The sequence below is a fragment of the Cyprinodon tularosa genome, unplaced genomic scaffold, assembly GCF_016077235.1.
Source record: "Cyprinodon tularosa strain WSP-4 unplaced genomic scaffold, ASM1607723v1 ctg155, whole genome shotgun sequence".
NCBI lineage: Eukaryota > Metazoa > Chordata > Actinopteri > Cyprinodontiformes > Cyprinodontidae > Cyprinodon > Cyprinodon tularosa.
In genome coordinates, this window is record NW_024038386.1 from 1,062,598 (window position 1) to 1,081,121 (window position 18,524).

An 18,524-nucleotide genomic window follows, 5' to 3' on the forward strand; every position below is an offset into this window, starting at 1 on the left:
GGTTGTTTCATGCATTAGCCTTTACTCTTTGCTCTACCAGAGCAAATGAATGAAACCAAGTAACTTAATGAATCTTTAGATTTGATTCATCTTCTTTTTCTCTTGTCTAGCTTTGCATCCGTCTTTATTTACAACTTGTGGTGTTCTTGGGCCTTTGGGCTTGTTGTTATGGAGCAGCACAAGTATATTAGAAGGTGAAATCAATCCAATAAGAAAGTCTTTTTTTTTGGATCATCTAAATAAGTGGTCCCCCTAATTGTCAATCATTCTGGTGATAAGTTGACGTAAGGCCGTCCTTTGTGCTCGTCTCCATTTTCACTTACCTGTGGTGAGTCTGACATTGTGGAAAAATTACAAATCTTCTTTTGGAAAGCAAGCTTGTATGGGCGACGCAAACAGCAACTTATAAACAGAGTGTGCACGAGGAGAAATGGGCTCGAGTTTGCTCTCGCAAATGTTTAAAAGACGTTCCCTCTCGGGAGCAGGTGCAGGGATGGGCTATTGTTTCTTAAAGTGGAGAGGGCGGGTCTTTTCAGAAATGTGCAAAAATCCTCCACTATACCTATAAGCACTTTTAGTCTGTGCAATATGTTTCTGTGTTTTCTCTTAGATTTTATTATGTTTTCCCTCTGTGGCTGCGATGGAAGTCTTTAAATGTATTTGTTTGGGTATGAATGTGTGCAACTCTCGTTTTCTAGAGGGATAGTTTATTATTGTAATGTTTTAGATAGTTTTCTGATCCCATGATTGAATATGTTTTGTTTTTATTGTAGTCTTATCTCAACAGATCTTAGCCGTATGACCGACAGCGAACGGGACCAGATTGACCAGGATGCTCAGATCTTCATGAGGACCTGTTCTGAAGCCATCAAGGAGCTTCGCAATGAAGGTTTCTGTTTGATTTAGTTCTTCTACAGAATTTCTTCTATAAAAAAGTTGAAAACAAAACATAAGCTATTTCTGGTTATGATAAGTAGGAAATCCTGTATTTGTTTACCCCTAAGTTGGCTAAATTAACACAGTTATATAACATCCGGCACATATAGTTATTATTCAGCCCTTTGAAGGAAGTTTGCTCTGTTTAATCTTTAAAGATTAATTTTCTTTTTCTGACTGATGTTGGGCTGAACACCGCCGGGAGATCCACAGAGCAGTAAGGGTGACAAGACAAAGATTGTAGCCGCTTGTGAGTCTGATATTAGTTGTGAAAGGTCACTTATTGAAACTAGTGCTCAACATGTCAAATCTGACTGACTAAGCAAGTTTATCTTGACATTTTTTGACACAAAGCAAATATAGATTTTTCAACTAGAACTCCCTTTATACCAACTATGAAACATGGAGGTGGAAGTGTCATGATTTACCGATAGTTTGCTACAGCTGAGCCTAGCAGCTCACCTCCATATAATCCACTATTAGATTAGATTAGATTCAACTTTATTGTCATTACACAGGTACAGGTACAAGGCAATGAAATGCAGTTTAGGTCTAACCAGAAGTGCATAAGCAGGAAGTGCAGGATAAATAATGGTTCCATAAATACAGGACATGGGTTTCTACTGAATAAGTATAGAGATGAATACTATTATAAATAATGAATATAATATATAGATCACTAGTGTTATGAACTAAATTTACAGCTGCATATGTACCGAATATAATATACAGGTGGATATTACTATAAAAAAAGGTTTTTACAGTTATGTACAATAGTATAATATACAGATGGGTTTTACTATATAATGAATAAATAGAGTTTGGACAGAAGTTATATAAATTAAAGTGCAGTGGAAGATAATTGCATATTACAGTGAAAGTATGTTATTGCAGATGTAAATGTAAACAATTGGTGCTATGAATTATTCTGTACATCAGAGGGTTCTTAAAGAAAAATGAGATATTCTGTATTAGAATTAAAGCTATAGTAGAGCTGAACTCTGCAACTTGACAATAACCCAACACACAGAGGACTGACTCAGAGTTAAGGAATGGGATGTTTTTGGTTGAGTCTTAGTGAAAAGATGTGGTGAACTCGAAATGAGCTGAAAATGCAAGAAAACTCAAGTCAAATGTTCCCCAGACCGATGTTAGAGACCAGTCGATTAGAAGCGTCTCAATGGAATGGGGTCATTTTCTTCAGCTATTTTTTTCTCTTCTCTGAGTAAAACAAGGTTGTTTTTGTTTTGAATCTTTCCAATCTTCAGTTAAATTTTCTTTATTAAATTTTGCTGTTATAAAACATAAGATGGATGATGTTGAATAGGGCTCTCCTATTTTCCCAGGGCTTTCGGTTAATCGAAAAAAATAATCGACAGATTAATTGATTTGCAAAATAATCGTTAGTTGCAGCCCTATTTTAAATGCATGTTTTTGTTCCTTTACATTTTTTAACAGCCCATGGCTGTGTCCGAATGTCCACACTAATCACTACATAGGACACTATATAGTGGTTACGCCATTTTAAATGAGTTACCGAACATCTAGTGGATGAGAATGTAGTAGAATCAAAATTTCCCAAAATGTCCCTTGAAAAGTAGTGATCATTGATGGCCAATAGACAAGCTGATATATCCCAGAATGCTTTACAAGAGCTCTCCTCGCAAAGCATCATGGGATTTGTTGTAACTAACAAAGATGACAAAGGCGCAGCATTACGTGGCCAACGCGAAGTAAAAAGTAGTGATGTCCCAAACGGTCAGTTAACTGAGTTCACTATAAAGTCCTCTATATAGACCCTGTTCTGTATAGTGATTGAGGATCACTGATTTAGGGTGGACGTTCGGACACAGTCCCTGTATTTGTCTAGCCTGACGTAGTCCGACTCAATTCTAGGCAGAATATGAGTCTGATACTGCTCCATAGAGCTGTGATTATGGGGCGTGTTTCGAACGAACCAGGAAAAAAAATGCCTCTGCACTCAATTGGATAGATCTACAACCAATAAGAGCAACGGAGTGCGTGACGTATGTTAAGCGAGGCATAGTTGTTGTCCACAAAAATCAAAGCGTGCAGTTGCACGCCTATAATAAGAATATGAGACTTGATCGCGTTTCTCTGTTCCTCTTTTAAAATTAATTTGCTGTCGATATCTTCTAGAACAGACCTAATAGCAGAATCTACTCACCTAAACTCTCCAGCGGCAGCCATTATTGTTGTCACCCAAGCGCGCATTGGTCACGTGGTTGATTACGTTACTGTTTGTCATCTGTCCATCATCGTATAAACCCCGCCCTGACAATTTAATTGGATCGCCTGACAGTGGGCGATAATACTCGCGCTACTATGGAGCAGAGCCAGACCGAACTTCCCCGACCTCAAACTTTGTGGGCGGGACTAAGTTCGGAATGGCACCCAGGCTAGTATTTGTCCATGCATAAAGATATTTTTTTTATCACAGTGGAGAAGCAGGCGGCATCAGCTCAGATTAAGGAGCACCGGGTTTTGGTTCTGGACCTCATTGAGATGTATCTGAAAGGTAATTTTCTGTAACTGTTTCATTGCTTCATAGCCCACCTCAAGTCACTGAACCCTGATCCTAGCAACAAACCTGCATGTTTATATCATGTTTGTGTTTGGAATTTGATTTTAGGAGTGTGTAAGCTTTACTCTGAGCAGAGAGCCATTAGAGTCAAGAGAATGGTGGACAAGAAGAGGCTGTGAGTATATGTGTGCTTCGTTCAAAAAACATTGACCAACTTGAGATTTAAGGGATTCTAACTTTAAGCAATCCAAATATAATGGTTTCAGATCTAGATTGACACCAGAGCATCCTGGTAAAGTGAAGAAAACCGTGGAGTTGGAGCCTGCAGAGGAGAAAGTGGTTAAGGAGGAAAGTCCTGGTAAGTTAGAGAGAACCAGGGCTCAAAATCCTCAAAGACGGGGGTGAGATACCATGCTGTGATAACATCACGCTTTGTGGAGGTTGAAATAACCTAAACCCATATTGTTCATCTATCTACAGGCCAGTGTTGTATTTAGGATCTGTTTACAGTGTGAGCAGCAGGAAAGTTTAGGTCAAAGACACAATCTGAACTTCATCTACTGATTTATGTGATTAAAGCCTTTAAAGGAAAGAAAAGTGGATATGCAACCTTTATTCATTGTCACAAGAATGTAATTGTCTTTCTTTTTTTTAAGGTAACTTAAAAAGGCTGAGTGTTAAACTTTACCACATCATTTTCTTAATTGATAACAAGGATATTTCTTCCTCTTATCCCTTTTCTACTGTTCCTAACGCAAAGTTTTTCCATCGGCAGGCTTCTGGAGACCTCTTAATTCTTCATCCCCCCTAGTTGTTGATTCCAGTTGTCAAAAAGATTCTTCTAATACAGCCTTAGATGGGATTCTTTACCTGTGAAATGCTGCAGGATGGCCGTAGAGATTCTTTTAGGTTTAGCAGAGATCCAAATCAAAATCACATCCTGATTGTATGGAGAGAACTGAGCCACAGGGTGAAAAACAAACTCCAACTGAAACACAGAGATCTGCTCCAAAGAGCGGAGAGAGCAACTATCTTAGCTTGGTGATTGCAGGGAGAAGGCCTTTAGAAGTACGTCCCAATAAATTAGAAAACCCATTAAGATTTTATAATTTAATGCAGTTTTGTTTTTTTTAGTTTTGGAGGGATTAACACAAGCTTGTTTTAGGAAAGGTTGAGTGGAAGGAAAAAAATGTGGTAGTTAAAGGTGCACAAGCAACAGAGGTGCTAACAGCTGGACCCGAGCTTAACAGGATTGTAAAGAAAAGCCTTTATTTATTAAAAAAAACTTCCAAGACCTCAATTTGATTTAAAGTAAGAGCTCAAAGATCCAGCTTATTATTATTATTATTATTAACATAAATAAAAATAAACACTGAGAATAAATCCATCATAGGCTTTTTTTAAAGGAACTTTAAATTTGTTTTACTTTAAATTAATTACTGAAACTTTTAGTGTTTTTCTAATTTACTAAGATGCAATTACCAACTGCTTCAAGATGTATTATGTGTGGCTTTAAACATTTATCATTAATGTTTTAAAGAAAATATTGATTCGTTTAATGCAGTTTATCCTTCTTTTTATTTAGAGATTTTAATTGAATCATAGAAACTCGATCAGATAAGAGGAACTGAGTTGGAAATTAACTTCCCCTCATTTACATAAAATAATAACTAATAAGCATAACCTACAGGATTACAGTTGATATTAAATAATAGGAGAAATAAGAAGATATTAGAAGTTAATCTAATTTTATTGAGTTTAATTAAAAATTGAAGATGATACTGCCTTACTTTGATTTATTACACAAACATAGCTTGAAAATTATATTTTGCGAATATATTTAGCAATTTAGGTTTGCTGAAGCTGAAACTAATTGCATGGCTCTAATGTTGAGTAATTTTTTTAATTATTGTGTTTTAGAGAAGGCTGTATCAGAAGTTCGGGTCAACGGGATCAACCATTGGGAGGAGGGCAGAGTGGAGGACGAGCTTTCTCCTGAGGAGATCCAGATGGTGGGCAGCATTCTGGTTCCAGCTAAAGGAATATAAACGTTAGAGTTGTATGGGTTTCAGGTGTCATATGAATGTAAAGCAATTCTATTATATCAAAAAACAAAAAAAAAACATCTGTAATAAGATTAAAATGAACAGAAAGTTGAAAACATAACTGGGTGAATTTTATTTTTTATTGCAGAAATAGTCAGCTGTATTGGTTTGGAAGTTTACCTTTTAGACGACGAGGAACGTTCATAACTTTGTGTTTAATTTATGTGATTTAAATAATTGTGGATGTGTTTTTTGTTTCCATCCAGTTTGAACAAGAAAACCAGAGATTGGTCAGTGAGATGAACAGCCTGGTGGATGAAGTAAGGTCAGTTTTTTCTGCTGAACTCAACAGGTGGTTCAGCTCAGGAGAAAACAGGACATTTAACATGTGAACACAGTCATTTTACATTAAAAACAGAAAAAGGAAACTTTAATTTAGGGTGATTTGAGATGGATGAAAGCTACCTAATCCTGAAATTTACAATGGAAAGACTATATATGAATTACACTGCATGTCTCTAATTCTTACCTTTTAAACCCACCAGGCAAATTGAAGGAAAAGTGGTTGAGATTTCACGACTTCAAGAGATCTTTGCTGAAAAAGTGCTCCAACAAGTAAGATGTTATGTTTTTTTATTCTCTCATTCTGTCTCTTTAAATGCACCTGTGCATAAAGCTACCATCCGCTTGGCTTCCTGAAACAGGAGAGCGACATAGATAATATTAACCAGCTGGTGGTGGGAGCGACAGAGAACGTCAAAGAAGGAAATGAGGATATCCGAGAGGTAGATTTAATCTTATACTTTGTGTTTTATGTGCTGGAGGAAAATATAACTAGAGTAACTTTATTTTGTTCTGTTTTCCAAGGCAATCAAAAACAATGCTGGCTTCCGAGTGTGGATCCTCTTCTTCCTCGTCATGTGCTCCTTCTCTCTCTTATTTCTGGACTGGTACGACAGCTAACAGGGCTCCATGAAAGGACTAAAGTGTACTGTTGTTGTTTGACGTGATGACAGCATTTGGACGGAACGTTCAGCCCGCTCTGCTTCACTTGGCGGACAAGTCGTTCCTCATGAAGATTGTGTTTAAGTAGAGCAAACGCACTGTCTGTTCTGCAGATGTAATTTTCTCTGTCTGATGCTTTAAGAGGAGCTTTGATAGATGAGTTATCTTCTGTGGACTGAGCTCTGTCTCCATATTAAATGCAATCTGGGGATTATTGGATAGATATTTCCTGCACAAAAAAAACTGTTAGAATATAACAGGTTTTTTTTTTGTGTTTTTTCTAATCCTGCTACATGATAAAATGTCTGTGTTTCAAATTAATGCAAATCTACATAAACACCAGTTTTATTTCAAACAAGTACCCTTGGCTGGATTTTAGTTTTTTTTCTATAAACCAGGTCTGTTTTGTTTTTTTGTTCAAGAACGTGAAGTTCTACAGTTAGCCACCGGGTGTCGCTGATTACCCAGCTATTCAGCATCATTACACGTTCATCTTGCAATCAGGCCTAACCTATCTTTGTCACCCAGCATTAACAGCCTTTGAGTCAACGTCAGAGCCTTTCCAAATATTTGTTATCTCACTTTATATCCCAAAAAACTATTTTATTTTTCTGTTATCAGTGTCCTGTTGAAACCGTTTCATCCACTATACCCAAACTTTGGGAAAGAGCAAAGAATTTTAATCTGTCCCTTTGTCAGTTTGTCTCATCCACGTTATCAGTCGCCACAGCTCTTGTTTTCAAGTCTAATGGCATAAATATTGAACAGTTTGTGGTACGGGGGGTCTGGCGACCCAAAATTAATTCTTAGAGCCTTTCCAAATATTTTTTATCTCACTTTATATCCCAAAAAACTATTTTATTTTTCTGTTATCAGTGTATTGTTGAAACTGTTTCATCCACTGGACCCAAACTTTCACCATTAAATAATATGAAAGGATCAGTTTAGGAGGTTAAGAAAGCAAACCAGTAACCACTAAGGCCTAGTCTATCTTAAACTGGAAGATAATGGGTAACCAGTGTCTCTGTTCTCGGTGAACAGATTGATACATTACTATGGAGTGAGCGGGAGTAAACCAGCTCTTTAGAGCCTCTACTGTGCCTCTTAATAGTGGCTTAAAATGATTAAGCACCAACTAATGATTTTGAATATAGAAGGTTTACATACCCTTCCTTTAACAACAGAAAGCAATCAGCTGTCAGTAAAATAAATGAAAAATGACTAAAGTAATAATAAATAAAAGAGAACTTAGATTAATTTATGACAAAAATTCAAAATCAATATTTGATTTTACCGAATTATAAACTCTAATAATCATTTCTAAGCATCTTTAACTGTAGTATATTAATGTCATTCTTACAAACGTTTTTTTTTTTTTTTTAAAGAACATTTGAATTTAATTTTCACTACAAGTGACATTAAATAATCAGGATTTTTTTTTTTTTATCTATTTCTTTTCCATATCTTAAAGACTGTATCTTTTTAAATAACTTAATATATGTAAAACAATATCCTATTGAACAGAATCCAAATTCAATGCTACTTTTTTAAAGGTTTTTAGGTTAGAGGAGGCAGTTTTCAAACTTATGATACAGAATTCAGTTTATTTTCCGATCTAACTAAAAGGTTCAGTTTACTTATATAGAACTGATTTTAAGCAGGTGTTCTCTAAATGCACTTTACTAGACACAAAAAAACCTCAGATGTCTATTTTCACAATCCTATACACTGATTCGTATTTAGTTACACACATACCAAATTATCGTATTCATAGTACAAATTCACAAGCAGCTTTTCAGCATCAGCGAGTTAAAATGCATCTGTCATCCACAGCACTTCTCCACCTGCATGAACTCATTCCTTCTGCATCAGTCCTGCTTTCTAAGAAAGCAGCACTTGAGCATAGTGTTGGCAGTATGATGCTGATGGGCTGTTTTTCTCTGGGTGGAGTAAGGAAAGAGGACCGAGTCAGGCCTAAACCTGCAGGACAAACTATAGGACATGTTTAAATCATCCAGATAACAACAAACCTTAACTCTAAGGACTACAAAAGCAATTTATCACTAACTTGCTAACAGCTGTGGCTGTATGTATATATTTGAGCCTGTGAATTTCATGTTAACCCTGTTTTGATCAGAGAAACTCCCCACTAAAGCGGTTCAAATATATAAATTTCATTCCTTCATCTATAAACGGCTTATTTTCTCCTCGCCACAAAGGCACTCTCACCAGATAATCAGTTTGAAATAAAAACACTTTATTTCAATTGTTCATTATACATTTTCATGTAGCAAATGCACTTTGATGGTAGTCATCACATTGCTTGGAAAATAAGATACATATATTGGGGCGGTTCAAGTCAAAATGCAAATACAGAGAAGATGGGGTGGGGGGTAAAAAAGAAAAGCAACAGCACAAGCCACTAAATTCAGATAGTTCCACTACATCAGGCTAAAACTGGTTTGTGATGGCTGCCGACCGCCATCATCCGTGGTGACGGCAATTAATGGTCAGCGCCGGACATTACAGCGTCTTCACTTTGAAAGAAAACAGTCAATACAACAGCTTTAAAAATGTGCTATTAAAAGTAATGAATTCGCTATACATTAGCCAGCAAAGAAAAGCATAAGGAGTCCATAAATAATGGGAACAATCATTAATCAGTCCGTTTGAGTGGACTCAAAGAAAACACCGTTTAAAATATTTCTTTTGCTGGTACATTTCTGTTAGGTCAAGGCTGAACGTTTCACAATATGACATTAAAACATTTCTGCACAGATAAAATCGATGCCACTAACTTTGTGAGAACTCGAAGCCGAGATTCAAAGTGAACCGACTGCTTTTGGGTCCGAGTTGTGCGCTCAAACAAGCGACGCGGACTGAAATGGCGAACAATCTCAGTCCTAAAGTGAGTTGCTTCATGTATGTGTATGTACAAATACAGAGCGCATGTTTCTGTGGCCTTTTTCTACATGTCAGCCACGCTGTTACGTCATGAAAATAAATAAATAAACATATGCTATTCATACAAATTGTGAATCCATTAAACTGGGCCTCGCTGTGCTGAGAACATGCTCATAACTTCCATAGATTTCCAGCTACTGTACACATCAGCTGACCAAACTACATCAACAAGGCAGCAGAGCACCTCAGGCAAGATGAGATGGATTTTTTGTTGTTTGATTTTTTTATTAATTTTTTTCACCCACATAAAGCGACTGGAATTGAGTTTTGCCTGAATGGCACAGCCATGTTATTCATTTTTTTCTCCAAGGCCGCCTCCTGATCCCATCAAGGTTCAGGCCAGCTTCTCGGCCGTCTCCATTTCTTGCTGGGTTACCTTCTCCTCAGACATGATGGTCACCCATGGAGATACTGACCGAGTGATGGTCTGCTTGGCAATGTTGTAGCGGTTGATGAAGGTAAAGAGGTGCCCACGTCCCCCGGGACCCTGAGGGGGATAGTTGCCGTAAAGTCCGATCGGCACGCAGCGGCCTTGCTGCTCCAGAGTGAAGCAACAGAAATCATATGTTAGAATAATTAAAAAATTAAACCAGAACTCATTTAGACTATTTCTGTCCTAAAATGGGAGGGACTATGAAATAAATCTCACTGCCCAACTTTAAAACTAAATCAAATTCACATTTGGTGGCTCAGCCTGAACCCAAAGGTTACAAGAATAACTCAGGATCATAAATAAAAACAAATTGTTTGCAAACAAAAATTCAACAAACAGAGAAAAAGGTTTTAAGATTTTTTTTTACCACATAAACGAAGCTGTCAGGACACGGCTGCTCATACTGGTAGATCTTATAGACGACCAGGAAAACCACACACACCAGGAAAGCCAGGGCACAGATCACCAGCAGGGTCACCTGAGGGAGACGGAAACACCTTCATCAGCGCAGGACATTCCTACCTGCTTGGTTAAGAATCAAAGAAAGAGTATATTTAACCTGGGAAAGGAGGGATATGTACAGATTAGACCAAAAGATTTTATTTTTAATTTAGAATTGATTGCCACAGACATACAGTTCTAGTTTGTCCATGAGTTCCAACTCTTTAAAGTTGAAAGCCATCCTTGCCATTACCAAAACCTTTAACCTGTTCCACAGATTTTGGATTGGCTGGACCCAACCCAAAACCTTGACTTGCATATGAGTTTAAGTAACAGCTTCAAGTCTTCTAGGGAGGCTGCATGGTTTAGAAGTGTGTTTATGGGGATTTGGATTTTTGACCATTCTTCCAGAAGCGCATTGGTGAGGTCACACACTTGAGAAGGTGTGGCTCAGTCTCTTCTCTAATCATACCGAAAGTGTTCTATGCTCCAAAATGCTGCAGCCAGAGTTCTAATGAAAATTAAAAAGAGAGATCATATCTCGCCTATCCTGGCTTCTCTTCATTGGCTTCCTGTTAAATCAAGAATAGAATTTAAAATCCTCCTTCTCACATATAAAGCCTTAAATGGCCAAGCTCCATCTTATATCAGAGATCTGATTGTTCCTTATGTTCCTAACAGAGCACTTCGCTCTCAATCTGCAGGTTTACTAGTGGTTCCTAGAATTTCTAAAAGTAGAATGGGAGGCAGATCTTTTAGTTATCAGCGTCCTCTCCTGTGGAACCAACTACCAGTTTTAGTCCGTGAGGCAGACACCCTTTCTACTTTTAAGGCTAGGCTTAAAACTTTCCTTTTTGATAAAGCTTATAGTTAGGGTGGCTAAGGTTATTCTGAGCTATCTCTATAGTTATGCTGCTACAGTTTTAGACTTCTGGAGGACATAGGGACCCCCATTTCATCATTCTGCTTCATTCTCTCTCTGTTCTCCTATTCTGCAGAATCTGTTAGTTCAATCTCTAACCTTCTGCTCTCTCTGCTTTTCCTCAGAGTAGCTTTGCCTCGTCTGTTCCTGTTTGGCTGTGACGTCATCCTGGAAAGAAACATCAGCTGTGCTGCTTCTATTAACACCCTTGTTTATAGATGTTGGAGATCGGCCTGTTTTCCAGTGTGGTCCTGTTTCTCTGACCGTGACTGAGTGGATGTGCTCTCTTCGTCCTCTGGCATGGGAGCTGCCTTGGAGCTCGTCTGCCTGGCTGCGTGTTTCCTGGACGGGGCCGCCTTTTACAGCTACTTTTTGATTCTCTGCTTCTGTCTCCTTGAACCCCAGTCACACTGAGCCTGGTTCTGCTGGAGGTTTCTTCCTGTTAAAAGGGAGTTTTTCCTCTCCACTGTCGCTACAAGCATGCTTAGTGTGGGGGATTGTATTTGAGTCAATGAGTCAATGCAATCAACTGGTTTTCCTTAGATAGAAAACTTTGTATCAATTTGACTGTATGATCTGGTTGAACTGTAAAGTGCCTTGAGATGACATGTGTTGTGAATTTGGCGCTATATAAATAAACTGAATTGAATTGAATTGAATTCTATGAGGTTGAGGTCATGACTCTGTGAAGGTCAGGCTAGTTAACCCACACCAGTCTCTGCCTTCCCTGTCTTCATGTTGGAAGATGAAGAAGCCGCTGCAAACTGTTCCCACAAAGGTGGGAGTAGGAACATGTCCAAAATGTCTTGGTATGCTGAAGCATTCAAATTTCCTTTCACTGCAACTAAGGGCCCAAAACCAACTCCTGAAAACCAACCATAACCCCTCCTCCACCAAACTTTACACTTGGCACAAAGCTGTCAAACAACAACCGTTTTACTAGCAACCAAAAACAGAATTACCCATCAGATTCCCAGATGGAGAAGTGTGATTTGTCACTGCTCTGCATTCCAGTGACACTTTACTGCATTCAACACTTTCCATTAAATGTGATGTATTGCTTGGATGCAGCTGCTCCTCAATGCAAACCCTTTCCATGGAGCTCTCTGCTCACCGTTCTCCAGCTAATCTCAAGGTCACATGATGGCTGGAGGTGTGTAGCGATTAACACTGTAGAAAGTTAGCGCCCTCTTCACACTATAGGCTTCAGCTGATCCTGCTCTATCAGTTTACGTAACCTACCACTTCTTGGCTGATTGGTGTCCTTACCAAACACATCCATTTTCTTCTGAAGTGTAATATTGCACAGGTGGCATCCGTTTACTGTTCCACTCCACCATGAGAGCGACACATTCCTTCACAAATGTTTGTAAAAACAGTCTCCTTCTTCTTGTTGTACTGTTTTATGGCGGTTGGCAAACTAATCAAAGTGCCTTACCGTCACCAACTGTTAAAGGGGTAAAACAAGGAAACAAGACTCATCCCCCCAAAAAAATTTAATCATAGCTTTCCGAACTATATAATTTAACACAACATAATAAAATACATAATCAAATTTGTTCTCATAATTTCTAATTTGTCTCTATGTTACTCTGCCAGTCTCCAAGTTCCCCAGTTTAAATTTCACACTTTAAAGTACTTTCCAGCAGCTTTCACTATTATTTAGATTTTTTTCGATTTTCTTTGTCATCTGAGCACTACAATTGATCACTGCTACCATGGAAAGTTCAAAAGCCTTCTTTTTTTTACAATTAATAAGTCTTCTGCAATTTTGTGACACTCTTTCAAAGGTTTTGAACTTGTCATTTGCGGCACCTTTGATTAGGGTCTTTCTGAGTGGGATAGGATTCTTTCTGCAGCTTCAGCATAAGTTATTCCGAGCCTAAGGTTGATAAAAAAACGCACCGGGATGATCACAGTAGAGATAGACGGATATATTGTCCAGCCGATATTAGCATTTTTTATGTATCAGCCAACATGTGCATGTGTTCACCGATTCATTAGTGAATCGGTGAACACAGCAGCCAGGCCTTTAGATCAGATGAAGCCCTTGTATTACCGCTAATTTCACTTCCTATCCATTGTTAATGTTTTCTTTATGTATTTCTTTTTGTTTAGATTAAAATTGTGTTATTACGTTTGTTATTATTGTGTTATTTTCTCATGCAAAAGGAGAAAGAAAAAAGCAATATAAGTTCTAAGAATGGGCCCAAACCATCAGCTGCACATGTCAAGGATCAGTCACACTGTCCTTTAGAAATCTCAAGATAACACTCAAGCATTTTTACCATATATGTACTTTCTTCCCATCTTTTTACAATTTCAGCATTCATATCTATGATAGGCTGTTTGGTCTCATAACATCAAAGGTAATATTGAAACAGACTCTTAAAGGACAATGATGGAAAATTAAAAGTATGAATAAATCAACGCTTTCATCTTGTTAACCTTTTTAGGATTTTATGTAGCAGACCAACAAAAAGAAAATAATGACATGCTTTTCATTTTCATTAAAATCGGAAAGTGATTTTCAGACTCCTTTACTTTAATACTCCTTAATAATTGTCAAGAGGTCAGATAATTGTTTAACAGTAGGGCTGGGCAATATGGCCTTAAAATTGTATCACAATATTTTGTGTTAATAGCACGATTACAGTCAAATTGAGAATTAAAACACTCGTTTTTAGGTAGCTGTGAATTCATGAAGCAATCATAGACCCACAATACTACAGTTCTCTTAGAAATACAGGTTTATAATAGGTTTCTTCAGGACAGAAGTTACATAAAGCGTGATTTATATCACTAATGTGCCAATGCAAAAAAAATAAAATCACCCTTTTATAAGTTTTTCATCATCACTAATTCTGAGTTACTGCTCAGACAATAAATCAAAATTGTTCAAGTGACTAGATTTTTGTCCCTATAACCATAGAAGATATGATTAATTTCCAGTTATGAATTGTAAAAAAGCTCCTTTCTGTCTTTGAAAACAACCAGAGAAAAAACACTTAGCATGTGAAAGAAAGTCCTCTTATCAAATACGACTAAAAATGTTGCTTTTTTTGCTGCATTGCAAAACACTAAGCGTGGTAGAAAACTGCTGACCGTCCTCAGGCTGAGACAAGAGCAATCAGTGGCAGCATCATGCTGTGGGATGCTTCTTTTCAACTGAGCCATGGCAGCTGCTCAGGACTGATGGTTTAAGAAACAGGCAAATGCTGCTAATACCATACTTCATATTTTATTTGTAATAAATGCTTAAAAGCAGGTCTCATTTTATGTATTTACGTCTTTTCTGGATACTGTGGTTTCACTGTATTGGTAACAAACTGTTTAGCGCTCCATGTCATGCATGTGGTTTATTTCCACCAGCATGAAGCTTCGGTGGCCATCTGTGAGGCTCAACTGTCAGCTCTCTGGAGGGTTATGTAACAGCTACTAGATAGCGGGGCTGCAGAAGAAGAAGTGGGAAAATCATTTGTTTATAGGCGTTAAAACGATTTTTATTACTCAGGATAAATATATGATATACTCCTGCACAATGTTTCTTTTTTCTTTTTTTATGGTATCTGATGCAGTTAGTGATGCTGGTCCTGTTGTTTAGTCTGGTAGCTTTTATCTGTCTGTCAAATCCTACAGATGCAAAGCAGAGCAGACAGCAGAAAGTAAAGCAACAGGAGCCGGTCTGTGATAAAAGCCTTGCCAGCTGCAGTTCAAAGCCCCATTCTCTGAGACACAGCTCAGCCTCTCCTCCAAATATCTGAGCGTTAAAACTTCATAAAAGAAGCTCACGGTTCTGCTAGAATCATCTGTTGATTTTAAACAACAAAATGAATCATTCAATAACCCCGATCTGTGCAGATTTAGCTGAACTCCACCTGTTTCATCAGCTATCCCTGCACTAAAGTAGCACTGGAAGGTGTGAACCGGTGCATGGTGGAGAAGGGGAGGTGGGAGAGAAGTGGAGGCCATCTCCATGGAAGCAGCTGAATTAATGAGAGCCCCAGGGCGGGGTTAAGTGAATCATTATGCATTATGGTTCCCTGTGTATCTGTACAATATGAGGACTTTAATGAGGCCTGAACCAAGACGCTTCAGCTGGATGGACAGATGTCCCAAGCCGAAGGAGGAGGGGACAGACGTCTGTCTTCCCTGTGAGCGAGTGGGAGTGGGGAGAGATTTAGGAAATGAGGCAGAAGAACCACAGAGGAGACATCCTTCTTACTTTGAGCCGCTCAGAGACACCTTCGATGATGCTTATGGAGAACTCTGCAATTTTAGGGGACCGTAGCTTTCCTTTCTTGTTCTCACCATCATAATCTGCCTTTGTCTTCACAACCACCTGGTCAAACACATGACACACACACACACAGCAGTAGAAGGGCATCTTGTGAGGAAATAATGGTTTCCAAACATTACTGAAATATCAGAAAATATGTAAAATACTTTATTTTAATTCTATATTTTACCTTATCAGGTGGGGGGAACTGCAACTGGCTGGCATCTAACGGTGTGATGAGAGGGATGGTGTCAAAGCCATCCTCAGAAATCACCTTCCCGTTATTTTTCTCGGCGAAATTATTCCCCAGTTTCACCATTTTTCGCTGCACATTAAAAAAGGCAGTAAATTAGATCTTGTTAATGCTAAAAAGGAAATGCTGGTTTTCACGGTCAGGGATGATTATAGAGAAATGTTATGGAAAATAATTTAAAAAAATACAGAAAGGATTAGGCATGATGTCAGGCGCTTTGTGCGGCCAGGAGGAAAAGGCAGAGAGCAACAAAAGCGCAAGAGTGGAATCGCCATGAAAAGGACCAGCTGCATTATGATTATTAGATGTTTTATTTGAAGAAAAAAAAAAAGGGTTGGTTTTCCTGCATGCAAACACTCACCAGCTCAGTGGAGGCGCGTTTTGAACCCTTGGCTTTTAGCGTTCCAGCCTTGCTGTGTGTGCGTATTTCTTTAGATGTGACGCAGCCGATTTGCGCGGAGCTGCTGTGCAATATGGCCAGCTGGGTTGGTGCGTCCCTCCTCCTGAGCTGCTGGATGCTGCTGCTGGTGGTTCCTGCTCGCACTACAAGTGATGTAACCTTCATACAGGCTGCAGTCAGTTTATGGGTTTTATTCCATATTCTTTTGTGCAAAATGATCAACCTTGCATGCATGCACGGTGCTGCACAATTTTAACTGTGGAAATTTAAACAGCTACAAATAAGAAAATTACATGAAATAAATACATATCTGTACATCATGTGAACGAAATCACTTTAAAGCAAACCCCGACTTTGAAAAATAAAATAATTAGATTCTTTGTATAGATAGGCCTTTGTATATATTTCTCTAAATTCATTGGTTTCTAGACAGGAGCGGAGCTAAATAGGGGGACCAGGGGTGGCCATGGCCACCCTTAGCCAATCATTGGCCCCCCTATCATTTTTTTATTTCTGCAGCACATCAAATGTAGCTTGCTTCTGGTCGCGAACCAGTTTTGCTGGTATGCTTCTGCAATATCGGTCTGGAATTTCTAGGGACACACAGCAGTTTCCCGCCAAAGCGCTAGGGGGAGCATATTCAAGAACTCGCGAAAACTTAATGGCTGGAGTGTTTATGTTCCAAAACACCATGTCTGAGGCATCGTACAAGTGGTTGTATTTCCGAACCTCCTCGATCAACCTTTTGTTGTGGTTATCCATTGTTGTTATTACTCCTCGGTTTTTAAAAATGGCGCGCCCCATAACCGAATCGAGAAGGACGACCACACAGTCAGCCGGAAAGGCATAGCAAGGACCAATAGTAGCTGCTTTTGTCTGCGCACTTCCGCTTGAGGTCTGTGCGGGTTTGCGACGATCCAATGTGTAGTCAAGATTTTTTTGAGGTGCTCGACGACGGTTGCAGAGCTTCTGCATGGGGGGTATGGTTGGGCACAGAGTCAGATTTGACAATTGCAGAGGCTATGGGTAAGAAGTATAAATTGGCCTTTATGCTGCTGCTGCTGGATGCTGCTGCTGGTGGTTACTGCTCGCACTGCAAGTGATGTAACCTTCATACAGGCTGCAGTCAGTTTATGGTTTTTATTTAATATTGTTTTGTGCAAAATGACCAATCCTGCATGCATGCACAGTGCTGCACAATTATAACTCTGGAAATTATATAGCTACAAATAAGAAAATAAATACATTTCTGTACATTTATTAATGTGAAAGAAATCCCGAAAGAAAACCCTGACTTTTTTAAACAGATTTTAAAAATAGTCCTATATAAATATTTCTTTAATTTGTTGGTTTCTAGACAGGGGTGGAGCTAGATGGCGGGCCAGGGGTGGCCACAGCCACCCTTAACCATTCATTGGCCACCCCTGTGGCGACCACTACCATTTTTTTTCCCTCTAACACAGATGGTGGCAGCAGTAATACTCTCAAGTCGAATATTCAAAACATTCTATTTTTTTGTGGTTAATTATACACATCAGTATACTAACATCAAAGACGATAAGTAAATAATTCACGCTCTTTTCAGAACTAGATTTTGTCTTATATTGGGTAAAGAGAAAATTATATGTCTCTGCAAGTCATCTAGGTGTCTTCAGTGAAATCAATGAGAAATAACAAATTAAAAAAAAAAACTTATCAAATGGTAAATGGCATGTACTTATATAGCACCTTTATTCAAGTCAGGAGACTTGACCAAAGTGCTTTATTCATTCATTCATTCATTCACCCATTCATGCACACACTCACACACTGATGGTGGCAAGCTACATTGGAGCCACAGCTGCCCTGGGGCTCACTGACAGAAGCGGAGCTGCCGTACACTGGCACCTCCAGGCCCTCTGACCACCATCAGTAGACAATGCTGGTGAAGTGTCTTGCCCAAGGACACAACGACACTGAAAGTCGGAGTCGGGGCTTGAACCGTCAATCCTTTGATTTCAGGGCAAACTCCCACATCCAACGCCACTGTCGCCCTATAATAAAAAAAATAACCAATTTTTGTAGATATTAGTACTTGTAAATATTAATTTTATGTAGAATGAGTATTGATACAAGTAGGTAGTTAATGACAATGAAAAAGATGGACACCCAAGAACTCAAAACTGAGTTTTATCCACTATACCTTTTATCTAGGCACTGCGGATGTTTAAATACACCCGTCTATTTGTTAGCAAAGGCTGTAGAAAAGTATAGTGAGTCTTAATTTTGAAAATATGGACGTTTTTCTCATTAATTTTCCTG

At 38.6% G+C, this 18,524-nt stretch overlaps 2 protein-coding genes across 2 annotated transcripts in view; one reads left to right on the top strand and one right to left on the bottom strand.

Annotated features, from left to right (window-relative positions):
• stx18 (syntaxin 18) overlaps nucleotides 1-6,892 on the top strand; it is a 30,945-nt gene extending 24,053 nt beyond the window's left edge. Inside the window, exons 3-11 of the mRNA XM_038280022.1 lie at nucleotides 774-889; nucleotides 3,398-3,475; nucleotides 3,590-3,656; nucleotides 3,748-3,839; nucleotides 5,402-5,493; nucleotides 5,793-5,851; nucleotides 6,072-6,141; nucleotides 6,231-6,311; nucleotides 6,394-6,892. Of these exons, the coding sequence (XP_038135950.1) occupies nucleotides 774-889; nucleotides 3,398-3,475; nucleotides 3,590-3,656; nucleotides 3,748-3,839; nucleotides 5,402-5,493; nucleotides 5,793-5,851; nucleotides 6,072-6,141; nucleotides 6,231-6,311; nucleotides 6,394-6,489 (751 nt within the window). The 3' untranslated portion in view covers nucleotides 6,490-6,892. The remainder of the gene's footprint in view (nucleotides 1-773; nucleotides 890-3,397; nucleotides 3,476-3,589; nucleotides 3,657-3,747; nucleotides 3,840-5,401; nucleotides 5,494-5,792; nucleotides 5,852-6,071; nucleotides 6,142-6,230; nucleotides 6,312-6,393) is intronic.
• Nucleotides 6,893-8,767: 1,875 nt separating this feature from the next.
• LOC119780120 (neuronal vesicle trafficking-associated protein 1-like) lies at nucleotides 8,768-16,343 on the bottom strand. Its single transcript, XM_038280024.1, has 5 exons — nucleotides 16,185-16,343; nucleotides 15,761-15,895; nucleotides 15,517-15,633; nucleotides 10,296-10,406; nucleotides 8,768-10,030 (listed from the first exon to the last, which is right to left on the bottom strand). Exons 2-5 carry the CDS (start codon nucleotides 15,887-15,889, stop codon nucleotides 9,830-9,832), a joined length of 558 nt encoding a protein of 185 aa, XP_038135952.1. The 5' UTR covers nucleotides 15,890-15,895; nucleotides 16,185-16,343; the 3' UTR covers nucleotides 8,768-9,829.
• Between the last annotated feature and the right edge of the window lie 2,181 nt (nucleotides 16,344-18,524).

What these genes read in the sequence shown, in the direction of transcription:
- LOC119780120 (XM_038280024.1), bottom strand. Translation starts at nt 15,889, where the DNA reads ATGGTGAAACTGGGGAATAATTTCGCCGAGAAAAATAACGGGAAGGTG. An exon ending in AGTTCCCCCCACCTGATAAG is followed by an intron (nt 15,634 to 15,760) that starts GTAAAATATAGA and finishes GTGTTTGACCAG; the next exon opens with GTGGTTGTGAAGACAAAGGC. An exon ending in GTGTCTCTGAGCGGCTCAAA is followed by an intron (nt 10,407 to 15,516) that starts GTAAGAAGGATG and finishes CGTCTCCCTCAG; the next exon opens with GTGACCCTGCTGGTGATCTG.